Source organism: Herpailurus yagouaroundi, unplaced genomic scaffold (genome assembly GCF_014898765.1).
Source record: "Herpailurus yagouaroundi ecotype Mexico unplaced genomic scaffold, PumYag 189, whole genome shotgun sequence".
Lineage (NCBI taxonomy): Eukaryota > Metazoa > Chordata > Mammalia > Carnivora > Felidae > Herpailurus > Herpailurus yagouaroundi.
The window spans coordinates 3,038,831-3,056,877 of NW_024412420.1; the positions used below are offsets into that span (position 1 = coordinate 3,038,831).

The 18,047-nt window shown below is 36.6% G+C and overlaps 1 protein-coding gene across 3 annotated transcripts in view; it reads left to right on the plus strand.

The window, feature by feature from the left end:
- SKA2 (spindle and kinetochore associated complex subunit 2) overlaps nt 1–18,047 on the plus strand; it is a 48,127-nt gene that overhangs the window by 9,518 nt on the left and 20,562 nt on the right. For 2 of the 3 annotated variants that reach the window (XM_040496979.1, XM_040496978.1), the window contains exon 2: nt 13,963–14,049. The exons of the other annotated variant lie outside the window; for it this stretch is intronic. In XM_040496979.1, coding sequence (XP_040352913.1) covers nt 13,963–14,049 — 87 coding nt within the window. The remainder of the gene's footprint in view (nt 1–13,962; nt 14,050–18,047) is intronic. 3 annotated transcript variants of the gene reach the window in all.

An 18,047-nucleotide genomic window follows, 5' to 3' on the forward strand; every position in this document is an offset into this window, starting at 1 on the left:
GAGAGAGAGAGAGAGAGAGAGAGAATCCCAAGCAGGCTCCTTGATGTCAGCTCAGAGCCCAACTTGGCTCTTGAACCCATGAACTGTGAAATCATAACTTGAGCTGCGAACAAGAGTAGGATGCTTAATTGAGCATTAATTGATTAATGATTAAGCATTAATTGATGCTTAACTAAGCCACCCAGGCGCCCCTTCAATTAGATTTTAAAAAGGTTATACTTCTAATTTGTCTTAATATATAACATTTTAGAATTTTTTTCAAGTTTATTTATTTAGAGAGAGAGAAAAAGAGAGCAGGAGGAGCAGAGAAAAAGGGAGAGTGAGAGAATTCAATATATAACATTTTATTTATGTATTTATTTGTTTTTTTATTTTTTAAAAGATTTCTTTTTTTTTTTTTAAAAGTTTATTTTCGAGAGAGACAGTGTAAGTGAGCTTGCGCATGCAAGCAGGGGAGGGGCAGAGAGAGAGAGATAAAGAGAGAGAGAGACAGAGGATCCAACGCAGGCTCTGTGCTGACAGCAGCGAGCCTGATGTGGGGCTCGAACTCACGAATTAGAGATCATGACGTGAACCGAAGTTGGATGTTCAGCCGACTGAGCCACCCAGGTGCCCCAGTATGTAACACTTTAAAACTTTGATTGTTTGACTTGATTCTTTGACTCAATGTTTTTGTTCTCATTTTATCAATGAGGAAATAATCTCAGTTTTTGCTAAGATTTTCATTTAGTAAGGAATCCTTGATTCTTTGACTCAATGTTTTTGTTCTCATTTTATCAATGAGGAAATAATCTCAGTTTTTGCTAAGATTTTCATTTAGTAAGGAGTGGCTGGCTGGCTCAGTCCCAGGAATGGGTGAGTCTTGATCTCAGGGTCATGATTGAGCCCCATTTTGCGTGCAGAGATTACTTAAATAAAAACTTAAAAAAAAAAAAGATTTTCATGTAGTGACTGATTGTAAAATATGCCTACATTATTAGAACAATTTATTTTTGTTAGGAAATGTGAGAGTTTTGTAACTTTTATAAATTCCTCCTTTCTCCACTTAATCTGCCTAATTGTAAATGATAGTACTTCATACTTTCAGTAAGTGTTACTAGGGCAGGCTAGTACTAAAGTATAACATATTAACATGTTATGAAACTTATCTGAGAGACAGAGAAATTAAATACATTGAGACAGATGCCATGATGGGACAAGTAAATACCAGGTTCTATGGGGGGCACATTGGAAGGAGGTACCTAAGGGCACCTGGCTGTCTCAGTCAGAGGAGCCTGCAACACTTAATCTTGGGGGTGTGAGTTTGAGCTCCACGTTGTTGGTTGTAGAGATTACATAAATAAATAAAATTAAAAAAAAAAAAGGAAAGAAAGCACAGGAGAAAATTTATTAAAAAAAAAAAAAAAGAAAAGAAAAGAGGCACCTAATCTGGGGAAGGTTTCTTGTTAGAGGTGAAATTTAATCTGAGACTTCAGCGATGAGCTGGTATTAGCCAGTGAAGGAAACGGTAAAATGTTCCTGGCAAAGGAAGCAGTGCATGTGAAAGGCTAGAGATGAGAGGTGTTACCCGACTGGGGGAAACTACCAGTGGGTCAGCAGTGTTGAGAAGGGGAGCAGTAAGGTTGAGATGAAGAACCTATTATATCAATATTGTAGCTAATTTAAGTTGAAAACTTCTACCACAGTTTTTCTTTATTATGTTCCTAAACATTTTATATATTTATGTTCTGTGGTAATCATGAACCTATGTTCTTTAATTAAAAAAATCTTTATATACATACATTTCAGGTTTGGGGTAAACTATAGGGAAATTTAACCTTTTTTTTTTTTTTTCAACTTTTTTATTTATTTTTGGGACAGAGAGAGACAGAGCATGAACGGGGGAGGGGCAGAGAGAGAAGGAGACACAGAATCGGAAACAGGCTCCAGGCTCCGAGCCATCAGCCCAGAGCCTGACGCGGACCGCGAGATTGTGACCTGGCTGAAGTCGGACGCTTAACCGACTGCGCCACCCAGGCGCCCCTAGCCTTTTTTTTTTTGAAATTTAACTTCTGATTCTGTCATTGTGTATTGATTTTTGTGTTCTACATGCTTCATTGCCCTGTTTATTTCATGTAAGATAGCATAAACGAGAAGTCTAAAAAAAATAACCGAAAGGAATGTTTATCTGAATATTCTTGTAAGAATACCATGTCTATCATTTACATGTACCACAGTGACCTACTCTGGTTTTTTCTTTCCCCCAAAGAAAATAGTAGTATTCTAGTGAAGTGAATGATTCACCCCAATTCTTTACTCTTCTGTGGATCCATATTCTATTGTGGTTTTTGTTGAGATATAATTGACATATATCATTATATTAACTTCAGATGTACAAAATAGTGATTCAGTATGTGTATATATTGTGAAATGATCACAGTTAAACTCCATTACCACACATAGTTATATATTTTTCTACTTTTTTACTTATTTAAATTTTTCACAAGGCTTTAAGATCTACTCTCATCAACTTTCGAACATACGATACAATATTAACTATAGTCACCATACTGTACATTACATACCCCTGACTTACTTATTTTGTAACTGGAAGATTGTGCCTGTGATGGGCAAAGTACATTTCCCTGCTTCTGGATGTGCTGTGGCCAGTGACATATGGATAGAGTGGACAGTGTGCCAACTCTGAATTTGAAAGGCTTTGTGTATTTCTGCTAACCCTGTTATCTCCATGAGAAGAATTATCTTCTGGTTCAAAGAGTATGAGAGACACCTGGCAATAGAACTGCAATGAGAGCCACCAAACTCAGCCTAACCTAGAGCACCAGATTCCAGCCAAGTTGCAGTTGAAATCAGGAGTTGGACGCTTGAATGACTGAGCCACCCAGGCACCCCAGAAATCAGTGATTTTAAAAAACAGCGTGGATATTTAGCATGATGAATTCAGTGTGGCTGAGGTTGTAAGATGTGAGGCACTGATGAAGAGCATATTATTGTCATCTTGTGAAAAATTGTACTAAAAGTTGGGATCAATTCTACAGGCATTGGAGACCCCAATGATCTTTTCTTTTTTTAAATAAAGATTTTATTTTTAAGTACTCTCTATCCAACATGAAGCTCAAACCTATAACCCCGAGATCAAGAGTCACACCCTACCAACTGATCTAGCCAGGTGCCCCAACCCCGATGATTTTTTTTTTTCCATTTAATTTGATTTATTATTATTTTTTTATTTACATCTAAGTTAGCATATAGGGCAACAATGATTTCAGGAGTAGATTCCTTTTTTTTTTTTTTTAATGTTTATTTATTTATTTATTTTATTTTTGAGACAGAGGGAGACAGCATGAGTGGTGGAGGGTCAAAGAGAGAGAGGGAGACATAGAATCCAAAACAGGCTCCAGGCTTTGAGCTGTCAGCACAGAGCCCGATGTGGGGTTTGGACCCACGAACCGTGAGATCATAACCTGAGCTGAAGTTGGACGCTCAACCGGCTGAGCCACCCAGGCACCCCAGGAGTAGATTCCTTAATGTCCCTTATCCATTTAGTCCCATATCCATTTAACCCCCCCCCCCCACAACCCCTCCAGTACCCTCTGTTTTCCATATTTAAGAGTCTCTTATGTTTTTGTCCCCCTTCCTGTTTTTATATTATTTTTGCTTCCCTTCCCTTATGTTCATCTGTTTTGTATCTTCAAGTCCTCATATGAGTGAAGTCATATGATATTTGTCTTTCTCTGACTGACTAATTTCATTTAGCATAATACCCTCTAGTTCCATCCACATAGTTGTGAATGGCAGGATTTCATTCTTTTTCATTGTTGAGTAATACTCCATTGTGTGTGTGTGTGTGTGTGTGTGTGTGTGTGTGTGTGTGTGTGTACCACATTTTCTTTATCCATTCATCCATCAATGGACATTTGGGTTCTTTCCATACTTTGACTATTATTGATAGAGCTGCTATAAACATTGGGGTGTATGTGTCCCTTTGAAACAGCATACCTGTATCCCTTGGATAAATACCTAGTAGTGCAATTGCTGGGTTGTAGGGTAGTTCTATTTTTAATTTTTTGAGGAACCTCCATACTGTTTTCCAGAGTGGCTGCACCAGTTTGCATTCCCACCAGCAGTGCAAAAGAAATCCTCTTTCTCTGCATCCTCACCAGCATCTGTTGTCCTGAGTGGTTAATGTTAGCCATTCTGACAGGTGTGAGGTGGTACCTCAGTGTGGTTTTGATTTGTATTCCCCTGACAATGAGTGATGTGGAACATTTTTTCATGTGTAAGTTGGCCATCTGGATGTCTTCTTTGGAGAAGTGTCTATTCATGTCTTTTGCCCATTTCTTCACTGGATTATTTGCTTTTTGGGTGTTGAGTTTGATAAGTTCTTTCTAGATTTTGGATACTAACCCTTTACCTGATATGTCGTTTGTAAATATCCTCTCCCATTCCATCGGTTGCCTTTTAGTTTTGTTGGTTGTTTCCTTTGCTGTGCAGAAGCTTTTTATTTTGATGAGGTCCCAAGAGTTCATTTTTGTTTTAGTTGTCCCTTGCCTCTGGAGACCTGTTGAGTAAGAAGTTGCTGAGGCCAGGTCAAAGACGTTTTTGCCTGCTTTCTCCTCTAGGATTTTAATGGCTTCCTGTCTTAGGTTTAAGTCTTTCATCCATTTTGAGTTTATTTTTGTGTATGGTGTAAGAAAGTGGTCCAGGTTTATTTTTCTGCATGTCATTGTCCAGTTTCCCAGCACCACTTGCTGAAGAGACTGTCTTTATTCTATTGGATATTCTTTCCTGCTTTGTCAAAGATGAGTTGGCCATATGTTTGTGGGTCCATTTCTGGGTTCTCTATTCTGTTCCATTGATCTGAGTGCCTTTTCTTGTGCCAGTACCATACTGTCTTGATGATTACAGCTTTGTAATACAGCTTGAAGTCCGCAACCCAATGATTTTTTTTTTAACGTTTATTTATTATTGAGAGACAGAGAGACAGAGCATGAACATGGGAGGGGCAGAGAGAGGGGGAGACATAGAGTCTGAAGCAGGCTCCAGGCTCTGAGCAAGCAGGACTCGAACTCACAAACTGAGATCATGACCTGAGCTGAAGTCGGATGCTCAACCAACTGTGCCACCCAGGTGCCTCACCCCAATGATCTTTAAGTAAAGAGTGACTTAGTACAGAATGCCCTTAAACGCAAAAAAATTTTGCTTTTGGGGCACCTGGGTGGCTCAGTTGGTTGTGTCCAAGTCTTGATTTAGGCTCAGGTCATGATCACAGGGTCATAGGATTGAGCCCTGCATTAGGCTCCCCACTCAGCATGGAGCCTGCTTAAAGATTCTCTCTCTCTCTCTCTCTCTCTCTCTCTCTCTCTCTCCCTCTGCCCCCTCCCCTGCTCATGTGCATGCTCTCTCTCTAAAAAAAAAACTGCTTTAAATAATTTTTATGCATGTAATATATGTTCATTGTAATTTATTAGAAGACAGATATATGAAATGAAAAACACCCTTCAATTCTATGACTATTAAGACATAGGTAAAATAGGTATTTTTTTGTAGGTATATCTTTTGGACTATTGTTTTTCTAAACCAAGTTTGTTAAATATATTTTGAAAATCTGGCCCTGTAGTCCATTATGTGTCCATAGAACACTTAACACAAATAATCTAGGATTCTGAAAGCTTTGAAAAAGTTAAATAGACTACCTTCAACTGATAAAACCAATCTTTTATAGGCAAGGGCTTGCGTATGTGTACTACCCTAATAATTGTAGGGTAGTACAATAACAGTAATAATAATAATAATAATAATGGTAATAATTATAAGCCTACATATTAGAACCTGATGAACTTGGAGCTTCTGCTGTCTTTCTTCTGCTTTGATGTTACTATTTGCTGGAAATAACATGTCTGCAACCTGGTGCTTGTGCATATTAGTGCTTATCAGTTTTAGACATGCATTGGCATGTGTTTGTTCTATTTGGAAGAGACTGGATAATCAAGTCTCCAGCAGAAATATACAAAAAACAATTGTGATTTTCTATACATTAGAGGTAGCCCTCAACTTGTTGAGAACTTCAAATATTTCTTCTTAAAATAGGCTTTAGATGGTGGTTGGGTTCCCACGCTGTTTGTTCTTTCAAAGTAATGAATGTTCTTTCATCTTCCTTTTTGTCATTGAACATTTGGTTGTATATAAAAACTCAGGGATATAAAAAGGAAGACAGGGCTTTTTCCATCAAGACATTTGAAATCAAGTGGTGATGCCACTGAGCAAATGATTATAATATAATAAATGAAATGGTAAGCTGGAGCCATGAATAAAAGAAAATGAGGGTAGATAAAGGTGTTTCAAAATCTGCATTGGAGAGAGGGGTGCATTCATTAAGTATTAGATTCTTTGGGAAAAAAAAAAAAACAACCCAAAACAAAAAATATTGGATTCTTTGGTTGATAATATAACCTAGATCTGGAAGTATTACAATGCCCAGTTCTCCCATTAAATAATGTTTCTAAGTTAAATGTATTTCTTTTTTTAAAAGTTTTAATGTTTATTTTTGAGAGAGAGACAGAGAGAGTGAGGGGGGGGGGGGGCAGAGAGAGAGAGGGAGACAGAATCTGAAGCAGGCTCCAGGCTCTGAGCTGTCAGCACAGAGCCTGATGCCAGGCTTGAACTCATGAACCATGAGCTCATGACCCCAGCTGAAGTCGGATGCTCAACCGACTGCACTACCCAGGTGCCCCTGTAAAATGTATTTTTAAGCCTAGCTACTGAGTCTAGAATGTACCTCTACCAACTCCTCTCATCTCAGACAAGACTGCTGTATTTCTTCCTTTTCCTGTGATTTGATGCTGTTGAGACAAACTCATAAGCCGATGTGTTTGCTTTTTTACAGCACTGGTCCTTTTAAAAGGGAGCTCTATTGTGGCAGTAAGAATCTATAGGTTGTTTGTAAAAGGAAGTTTTTTTAACTTGGTCTGCAGTTCTTTCCTCCTTGCAGTTGAGTGGTATGTAATACAGTGTGCCATTTACTTTAAAGCCTTAAGCCAATTATAATAAAACTAGTATAACAATATTATGTTTATGAAATTTGTAGCATATTGTAAAATTCAAAGTTATTTCCTAAACTATTCCTTTTTCCATTTTTTTAAGTATCTTCCTTATAGTCCCAGTCTGTTTCCAAGGATATTCAAATGACAGAATGTAATTTGGCTGTCTTTGGGGCTTTAATATTGATCTCAATGGACTTTTCCCAGCTAAATTGCATATTTTATTTATCACTCTCAGGATGGGTATAAAAATTTCCATTTATTTTTGTTTCTGATTTAGAAGAAAACTGGCTTCTGAAAATATGAATGTCTTGTGTGTTTTTTCTTTAAAGCACTAATTTTTTATTTTAAATATTATAATGTTCCTAAGAATAACATCACTTAAAGGTAAATAAAGAGTAACCTCACATTGCTTCTCAGCCTTTTGGCTAAAGTGGAGTGTAAAGAGTAACCTCACTGTTTACAAGGCTTTAAGAGACTAATTTAAAACTGACAAGGGCTAGTGAATGATGTTTAGCAGTATCAATTTGCTCCATTAAACAGACACTAATGAATTTTGGAGACTATATTAATTGGTCAGGAAATTTCCTACCATGTGACTAAAAAGTTTTCCTTTTATGACCAGATCCTAGAACCCTATCGATATTGTCTCTGCTGTGTAAATAGCTCTGAGTAGTGCAATATTGCTTATAGGGTTTTGGTGTTTGGAAGAACAATGGGCAGGTTGCAGAAACTATGTAGCTGAAACTGAAGCAACATTCATCTTTGTTTAGGAAGAAAACAAATAGTAGAAGCTAATTCTTAATATAAACCTTAAATCTGAAACTCAAATGTTGATTTTTAATGTCTTAGGAGGAAATTTATCTTCTAAATTTTAACATTTTGATAAATTAAAAGGGTTTATTTGTAGAATTATGAAATAATAGAATGATAGTGTTGAAGGGGACCTTAGATTTCCAACTCTCTCATTTAATAGAAGAGACCCAGAGAGATGGAAGACTTACTTAGGGCCACATAGCTTGTTAGGGATAACAGGGTTAGAACTTTTACCATGTATCTCAATCCTTTTCTTTTTCCTGGACCATACGACTAGATTGTGTTCAGAGGGAATTTTTATAAATTTATTTTATTTATTTATTATTTTTTTTAAGTTTATTTATTTTGAGAGAGCAAGTGAGCACGAGCAGGGCAGGGGCGGAGAGAGGGAGAGAGAGAATCCCAAGCAGGCTCTGTGCTGTCAGGGTGGGGCCCACGAACTGTGAGATCATGACCTGAACCAAAAGCAAGAGTACCGACACTTAATTAACTGAGCCACCCAGGTGCCTCCAGAGGGAGTTTTTGTTTTTTGTTTTTTTTTGTTTTTTTTTTTTAATTTTTTTTTTCAACGTTTTTATTTATTTTTGGGACAGAGAGAGACAGAGCATGAACGGGGGAGGGGCAGAGAGAGAGGGAGACACAGAATCGGAAACAGGCTCCAGGCTCTGAGCCATCAGCCCAGAGCCCGACGCGGGGCTCGAACTCCCGGACCGCGAGATCGTGACCTGGCTGAAGTCGGACGCTTAACCGACTGCGCCACCCAGGCGCCCCCAGAGGGAGTTTTTTAATAGGCTAACCAGTGATAGATTTGAAACTGAAAAAAACCCAAACTTTAACTTTAGGTAAAGTCTTTACATTTGTCCCCCATCTATGTGACTTTATTGGCTTTAATGTTATGTATATCACATATAGACTTTGGTTCAACTGCTTAAAAAACATACTAATGAAAATACAACTAGAGGCAAATCACTTAGATTTTTTAATTTTTAAATGTTTATTTTTGAGAGAGAGAGCACACATATGTGCGCACCTGAGCAGGGGAGGGGCAGAGAGATTGGGGGATAGAGGATCTGAAGCAGGCTTTGTGCTGACAGCTGAGATCCCCATCCTGGGGCTCGGACTCACAAACAGAACTGTGAGATCATCACATGAGCCAAAGTTGGGCGATAACCCACTGAGCCACCCAGGCGCCCCTAGACTATTTCTTCATTTATAAAATGAAGAGTTCAAATCAGTGAATCTTGAACAATTGCATTGGTATCCTTTTCTTTTTTGTTCCCTGCTTATTCCCTAGCCCACTGATTCACTAATGAGTAAATACTTGCCCTGTGTATTATCACAAAATATTCTGTTCAATTCTTCATAGAGGATTACATTCTACTTTCAAGCTGTTTTCCCATTCTACTTTCAAGCTTTTTCTTTTAAAAAGTTTTTAATTGTGATAAAATATATATAACAAAATTTACCATTTTATCAATTTTAAGTTTACAGTTCAGTGGTATTAAGTACATTCTTATTGTTGCATAACCATTACCACCATGCATTTCCAGAACTTCTTCATTTTTCCTAACTGAAACTCTGTACCCATTGAATGATAACTCCCCATTCCCTCCTCCCCCTGTCTTTGAAAGTCTGTTTACAATTCTGTGTAACTTCTGAAATATTTTTCAAATAGAAATGTGGGTACATTACTCAAGGTGGGGGTGGGAATTTTAAAAAATCTTTTTAAAGCAGAAGTAAGTATACATAGCAGCTAGGGGGAGGAAGAGGCGGGAAATCCTGATTTTTAGCATTTGCCAGTTTCCCTGGTGTAAATATTTACACCTTGACCGATTTCAAACTACCAGCATGATGTCATTGAAAGTGGATTTGGAAGGACATGCACAGTAGTAGCATATGATACAGTATTTTCACTATGTACATATGATAGATCTCAAGAGCATATATAATAGTAATATATAGTAAAATAACTAGGAAGTTATGGTTTTTTAGTATGTATTTTTAATAATTTATTTAGTGGTACATTTATAGAATTTAAATTTTAGTTATACCTGTGTTTAACAATTGTGGTTTGCAAACAGTTTTGAAAATTTAGCTGAGTTTATCATATCATTGATTGGAAGCACCCTCTTTGGTATCTTATTAAAATGTAAGTTACTTAAAAGCAGGAACCACTTATTGTTGATACAGTTCGATGATTTTATTTTATATTTTTAAAAAGTTTATTTATTTATTTTGAGAGAGGGAAAGTGCAATAGAGAGAGAATCCCTAGCAGCCTCCATGCTGTCAGCACAGAGCCCGACTTGGGACTCCATCTCACAAATGGAGAGATCATGACTTGAGCTGAAATCAAGAGTTGCACACTTAACCGACTGAGCCACCCAGGTGCCCCATTTTGATGATTTTAATAAATAGTGGACCTCAAGGTATAACAGGAAGCCATAGCTAAAACTGCTGTCTTGAAAAGAAAACATTGTTAAATGGTCTTTGAGATTATGTTGGTTAAACTTTAAGCAGAACTAAAATATCAAATTAAAAACCACCACATCTGTTTAAGAATTTCCATTTCATAAACAAGTTAAAAGTCTCCTAGAGTAAAGATTTTTTTTTTTTTTTTTTTTTTAGTTCCAGTGTAGTTAACCTATAGTTTTATATTACTTTCAGGTGTAAAATACAGTGATTCAACAGTTCCATATATTACTCAGTGCTCATAAAGATAAGGGTACTCTTAATCCCCTTCACATATTTCACCTATCCCCCCACATCCCCTCTGTTTGCTCTCTGTGGTTAAGTGTTTTTTGGTTTCTCTCTGTCTTCCTTTTTCCTTTGTTCATTTTTTTTGTTTCTTAAATAATACATATGAGTGAAATCATACGGTATTTGTCTTTCTCTGACTGGCTTATTTCACTAGATACTCTCTAGCTCTATCTATATTGTTGGAAATGGCTAGATTTCATTCTTTTTAATTGCCCAATAGTATTCCATTATGTATGTGTGTGTATGTGTATATATATCACTTATTCTTTATTCATTTATCAGTGGACACTTGGGCTGATTCCATAGTTTGGCTATTGTAAATAATGCTACAATAAACATCGGGGTGAATATATCTCCTTGAATTAATGTTTTGTATTCTTTGGGTAAATATTCAGTAGTGCAATTACTGGATCGTAAGGTAGTTCTAGTTTTAACTTGTTGAGGAACCTCTATACTATTTTCCACAGTGGCTGCACCAGTTTGCATTCCCACCAAGACTGCATAAGTGTTCCTTTTTCTCTACGTCCTTACCAAACTTGCTGTTTCTTGAGTTTTTTATTTTAGCTATTCTGACAGGTGTGAACTGATCTCTCACTGTGGTTTTGATTTGCATTTCCCTGATGATGAGTGATGTTGAACATCTTTTCATGTGTCTGTTGGCCATCTATATATCTTTGGAGAAATATCTGTTCATGTCTTCTGCCCGTTTTTTGATTGGATTATTTGTTTTTTGGGGGTGTTGAGGTGTGGCAGTTCTTTACATATTTTGGATATTAACCCTTTATCAGATATGTCTTTTGCAATATCTTCTCCCATTCAGTAGGTTGAAAGATTCTGCCTTGAGGTGATCCTGGAGCCACAGATCCCATAATTCTTAGAATTCTGTGATAACTTAAAAGTTTTAGAAACTTTTATTTAAAATTATGCTTTAAGGGTATCTGGCTGGCTCAGTTGGTGGAACATGTGACTCTTGGTCTCAGGGTTGTGAGTTTGAGCCCCACATTGGGTGTAGAGATTACTTAAAAATAAATCTTTTAAAAAATAAAATTATGCTTTAGACTGTTACATAATGCCTTGAACTATATATAAAGCCATGGGAGTGTAGTCTTTTTCAATCATTAAACAAATCAGGTCTTGAATGCTTTGAGTCTTTGTTGATTGGATTTGCCCTCTTCCTTGTCCCTTTCCCTTTCCCCATATTTTCCATCCACATGTTATATAGGTTAGTAATTTTTTTTTTTAATGTAAAGGAAAAGTTAATCCTCAAGCATATTTCAATATGGGAAATTATGCCAGCAGGAATTTTCTTTATATACATACACATATGCATATGTAGTAATTAGTAATCTGCTTAATGAAATCTAATCATTGTACAATTTAATCATGACATCTAATCTGGCAAGTGTATAAGCAAATAAAAAACCTTCATTTTTGGAAAACACTTAAAAATTTTTTTTCAACGTTTAGTTATTTTTAAAAAAAAAAATTTTTTTTTTCAACGTTTATTTATTTTTGGGACAGGGAGAGACAGAGCATAAACGGGGGAGGGTCAGAGAGAGAGGGAGAGAGAATCGGAAACAGGCTCCAGGCTCTGAGCCATCAGCCCAGAGCCTGACGCGGGGCTCGAACTCACGGACCGCAAGATCGTGACCTGGCTGAAGTCGGATGCTTAACCGACTGCGCCACCCAGGCGCACCTCAACGTTTAGTTATTTTTGATAGACAGAGACAGAGTGTGAGTGGGGGAGGGTCAGAGAGAGAAGGAGACAGAATCTGAAGCAGGATTCAGACTCTGAGCTGTCAGCACAGAGCCCAATGTGGGGCTTGAACTCATGAACCATGAGATCATGACTTGAGCCGAAGTCTGACACTTAACTGGTGGACACTTAACCACCCAGGTGCCCCTGAAAAACATTTTAAGTATAGGTTTTAATTAACAACTTCTATATTTGTTTTTCTGATTCATAGCAACTCCCTGCTGTTAGAGATGGAAATCAGATACAGATTCTTAGAAAAAAATTAAAAACAAAAACTGACTTTCTCTTTTTCTTCTATTTCTATTCCAAAAGGTTTCGGTTATAAAGATAGAATTTTGGTAATTACAAAGTATTCCATTCAAATTTAGGTCAATAATGAGAGAAATTATTAGTGATAGAAGCTTTAGTGTATTTCTGATACTCTGTTCAATTTGACACTTCTGACCTTAGAAGCATTTTAACTTCTGAGACCCATTTTATTTTACTCCACATTCCAAAGTAGAAGTCTCAGTTTACCTTTTTTTTTTATAACAAAAATATCTGTACATCATTTCTCATTAGACCTGATGACTACTTTTAACAGTTTTTGTTGGCTTTTGTTCTTTCCACTAAGGCTTCAAAATATGAAGAACCAATCTTTAGTCCAGAGCCTAACCCCTTGGTAAGGTCTGAACCTTCTCCCCAAAGCAGTTTTCTTGGTTGTGGCCTAGGAATGGGAGACTATTCCTGAAAAAAACATGTTTTGCCTTTCATAGTAAACTCAAAGGATCCTGGTTGTTTCCCTGATAAATTCAAGACAGCACATGCTTTAAGATTATGTAAAAGAAGCACAATTTCCAAAAATTAAGAATACTTTATATTTATACCACATTTAGAGATAGACCACTTTTAACACTCTGATCTATATGCTTCCCAACTTTTCTATATGTACGCACACATGTATTTTACAGCCTGTGCTAGTTTTCCCCTTTTTTCTCTCCCTTAGAGATTTACTGCAGATCAAGGACCCATGCTTGGACTCAGGTTCAGTAAACTGGGGTTATTCAGACTACTACTCCTGTACTATATGTAGCCTTTTCTTGTATAATTTATGTCTCTTTAAGGTATCTAATTTTGATCTGTGTGGCAAACACTCGTAGTTCATTGTTTAGTGGGGTTGCAGATGATGGTAACATTGCAGGTATCCCTGAAAATAAATTTGTTGTGTGTTTTAACTTGAACATTTCCTACCAGAGTTAGAAAAACAGTACCTAACTGATGAGAGTGTCACTGATCTTGGGAATTTTGGAAACTGTTGTTAGTTCTTGTGTTAATATGTGACAGTGGTTACTTAGTGTCTTAATTTTAGCTCTAAATCTAAGAGAGATGCATAGAGAAACAACTTTCAAAATGTTAACTAGTTTTTAAATTTTTAATAGAAGCATGGGTATTATAAATGATGGAGGTTTTATATACTTATTTCCATATTTCTAAAATTAGTATATTTCATATTGAAATGCTAAAAAAATGTAAATATAAAAGAATAGTTAACAGTTATCATGTTTATTAGTATGTCTTTTGGTTCACAAAAAATGATTTATGCTGATCTCTAGTTCCAGAAAGCTGACTCTGATCTGGATTACATTCAATACAGGCTGGAATATGAAATCAAGACTAATCATCCTGATACAGCAGGCAAGGTAATCTGCAAAAGAAATATATTTTTAACAGATTATTTTATTAAAAGATTTTCTGATAATATTTCTAATAGCAGTATAATTTAAATTATTAAGTAATAAGTTTATAGAACCTTAAAATATTTTTGTGTTGGAAACTTGATCACAGCATACCAGAGAGATTATACCCATAGTCAAGGAAATTTGTGGCTCTTATTTATTTATTTATTTATTTATTTATTTATTTATTTAGAGAAAGAGAGAGAATCCCACGAGGGCAGAGAGAGTGAAAGAGAGAGAGAGAGAGGGAGAGAGAGAAACCCGAAGCGGGGCTCAAGCTTACCTGGTGCAGGACTCGAGCTCACCTGATATGGGGCTCAAACTCAAGAACTGTGAGACCATGACCTGAGCCAAAGTTGGATGCTTAACTGACTGAGCCACGCAGGTGCCCTGGCTACTTTTTTTTAACCCTTAACCAAGAATTATTGAATCCAAAGGTACCAACTACTGTGGAAGCCTCTGAAATTCTGAGAGTATAGTTATCTCTAGAGTAGTGGTTAAATAAGAAAGGAGAAACCATGGCAGTCACGATACTCTCTGAGAAAGATGATGATGTACTATAAATTTGTTATATGAACTGTGATTTTTGCATAAAATTATGTACTTAGTTATTCTAAGTTTATATTGATTAGAAATATTAACTCTGTTTATATACCATAAAATTATAACTATGTGTCCACATGCCCATGGAGATATAAACAATTATTTTAAAGTAGTTTTTTTTTTTTTTTTAAGTTTATATTTGAGAGAGAGAGAGTGAGAGAGAGAGAGCACAAGTGGGGAATGGGCAGAGAGGGAGAGAGAGAGAATCCCAACCAGGCTTCGTACTACCAGTCAGAGCCCCATGCAGGGCTGGAACCCATGAACCCCGAGATCATGACCTGAGCTGAAGTTGGACGCTTAACCCACTGAGCCACCCAGGCACCCTATGGAGATAGTTTTTAAGCATTGTCTGTTAACATTAATTGACCACTTATAATGTTTCTCTCTGACACCACTTGCCAACAGACAAGAAATATCATATAATTTTGAAAAAAATTTTTATACAATTAGGAATTATTTTGAATTAGGTGGAAGTGCAAATTAAAATAACACTTCTTTTTATTACCCTTCCCCCCCCCCCCCCCAAAAAAAAACCCCATTGTTTTATTGAAGTTAGTTGACACAGAATGTTAACATTAGTTTCAGGTGTACAACATAGTGAGTGGACAACTCTATACATTATGCTATCTATGCTCAACACAACTGTAGTTACCACCATCTCTTAGCATACAACACTATAACAGTATCATTGATTTATATTCCCTATGCTGTACATTTCATCCTGTGACTTATTCATTCCATAACTAGAAGCTTCTACCACCCACTCCCTTCATCCGTTTTGTCCATCCCATCATCCTTCTCCCCTCTGGCAACTGCCAGTTTGTTCTCTGTATTTATTATGGTTTCTGCTTTGTTTGTTTGTTCATTTGTTTTGTTTTATGGTTTCTACATATAAGCAAAATCATATGGTATTTGCCTTTCTCTGTCTGACTTATTTTCACTTAGCATAATACCTTTTTGTCCCAACATGTTGTTCCAAATGACAAGCTCTCATTCGTTTTTATGATTGGGTAATATTCCATCATACATAGATACTACATTTTCTTTATATTCATCTAACACATAGGTTGCTTCTATTTTTTTGCTATTGTAAAGTAATGCTGTGATAAACATAGGTGTGCATGTATCTTTTCCAATTAGCCTTTTTGTTTTCTTTAGTGTGTGTGTGTCTGTGTCTGTGTGTGTATTCTCTTTGGGTAAATACTAAATACTAGTGGAATTAACTGGATCATATGGTATTTTCATTTTCAATTTTCTGAGGAACCTCCATACTATTTTCCACAGTGGCTGCACCAATTTGCATTCCCACTGACAGTGCATAAAAGTTCCGTTTTCTCTACATTCTCATCAACACTTATTATTGTCTTTTTTGGTACTAGCCATTTGATAGGTATAAGGTGTTATTTTGTTGCAGTTTTGATTTGCATTTCTCTGATAATTAGTGATATAGAGCATCTTTTCATGTATCTGTTGGCCATCTGTATGTCTTCTTTGGAAAACTATCTATTTAGGTCCTCTGCCCATTTTTTTGTTTTTGTTTTTGTTTTTGTTATCAAGTTTCTTTATTGCCTTTTTATTTATACCTGTCCCCTGTTTTACCTGTTTTTATCATTAATGACATTGACTTTTTAATTAAAGAATCTAGGCCTGTTGTCTTATAAATTAGTCTGTAATTTTGATTTTTCTGATTATTTATTTGTGAATAGCTTCCGTTTGGATATTTTCATCAGAATACAATAGGTAATGTTGTTAACATCACATTGTATCATATCCAGAGAGATGTTAAGTTTGATAATTTGATTAAGATGTTTCCTGTCATATTCATACATTATTAAAAATACTTTAAGAGTTTGTTGATATCCTGTTCATCCATTGGCTATAGAACCCAGTGATGATATCTGCCTGAATAAATTATATCAGTGATTGCAAAAAAGTGATTTTGTAATTCTCTCACTAATTGTGTATTTTTTACCCAGTATTCTTCTGTGAAAATAAATTTTCACTGTCCCCTCCTTTCTTTCCTTTCCTATGGACTTGGAAACTTGTTTTTGTTCAATATATCAATAACTATTGTAAACACCATTGCTTTTAATACTTCATCTCCTCAAAGTTGTCCAGTGGGGAGGACCCCTCAGTGCCTCCTCAATCAGTCTTTGTGCACTTTTTGGCTTTCTGGTGCATTAAGTCACATTGTACCTTCTATCCAAACCATTACCAATACTTCCTTCAAAGAAATTAGTTCCTTTTACAGGGAAATGATGTTTAGAAAGCAAGAATTGTCCAATTCTCTTGCATATTGGAAAAATCATTTTACTTATGTGAATTTTTCATTTGTCATTTACTTCCCACACTTCTTTTCTGCTGTTTTGTAGTATCTAAAGAAAGGTCATGTGTTAGGCTTTTTTGAATATCATGTTTTTTAATGAGGCTGTTATATTTGGTTATGCAATTTGCTCAAGAATATTGTGCAGGAGGCACTGGTGCTAGTAATTATAGCTTTAATTCCAGCAATCACTTTGAGAATTTTTGAAGCCTGCTGTGTTCCTGTGCCAGTGGGTTATCTTCTTTTTTTTTTTTTTTTAATTTTTTTTTTTCAACGTTTATTTATTTTTGGGACAGAGAGAGACAGAGCATGAACGGGGGAGGGGCAGAGAGAGAGGGAGACACAGAACCGGAAACAGGCTCCAGGCTCTGAGCCATCAGCCCAGAGCCTGACGCGGGGCTCGAACTCACGGACCGCGAGATCGTGACCTGGCTGAAGTCGGACGCTTAACCGACTGTGCCACCCAGGCGCCCCAGAGGAAGAAGATGCTTCAGGCAACAGATGGACATGGCTCAAAGAGAAAGCATGTAGCTAATAAGTCTTCATCTATTTATTGATCTCTGTTCTTCCAACTTTGTTTAGCAGCCTGTTTGTCTGGATTAAGAGTCTATATCAGACAAAATAAAGATGACACCTCTAACTTTTCCTTGCTCTTCTGTAGCAAAGAAGAGGCCCCAACATAGGCATTACCAGCTTTCCCTGTGGCTACCCTCACTCCATTTCTCAGTCTTTCTTTTTATTATTATTATTATTGTTATTATTATTATTATTTTTTAATATGAAATTTATTGTCAAATTGGTTTCCATACAACACCCAGTGCTCATCCCAACAAGGTGCCCTCCTCAGTACCCCTCACCCACCCTCCCCACCCTCCCATCCCCCATCAACCTTCGGTTTGTTCACAGTTTTTAAGAGTCTCTTATGTTTTGGCTCCCTCCCTCTCTAACCTTTTTTTTTTTTTCCTTCCCCTCCACCATAGTGTTCAGTTAAGTTTCTCAGGATCCACATAAGAGTGAAAACATATGGTATCTGTCT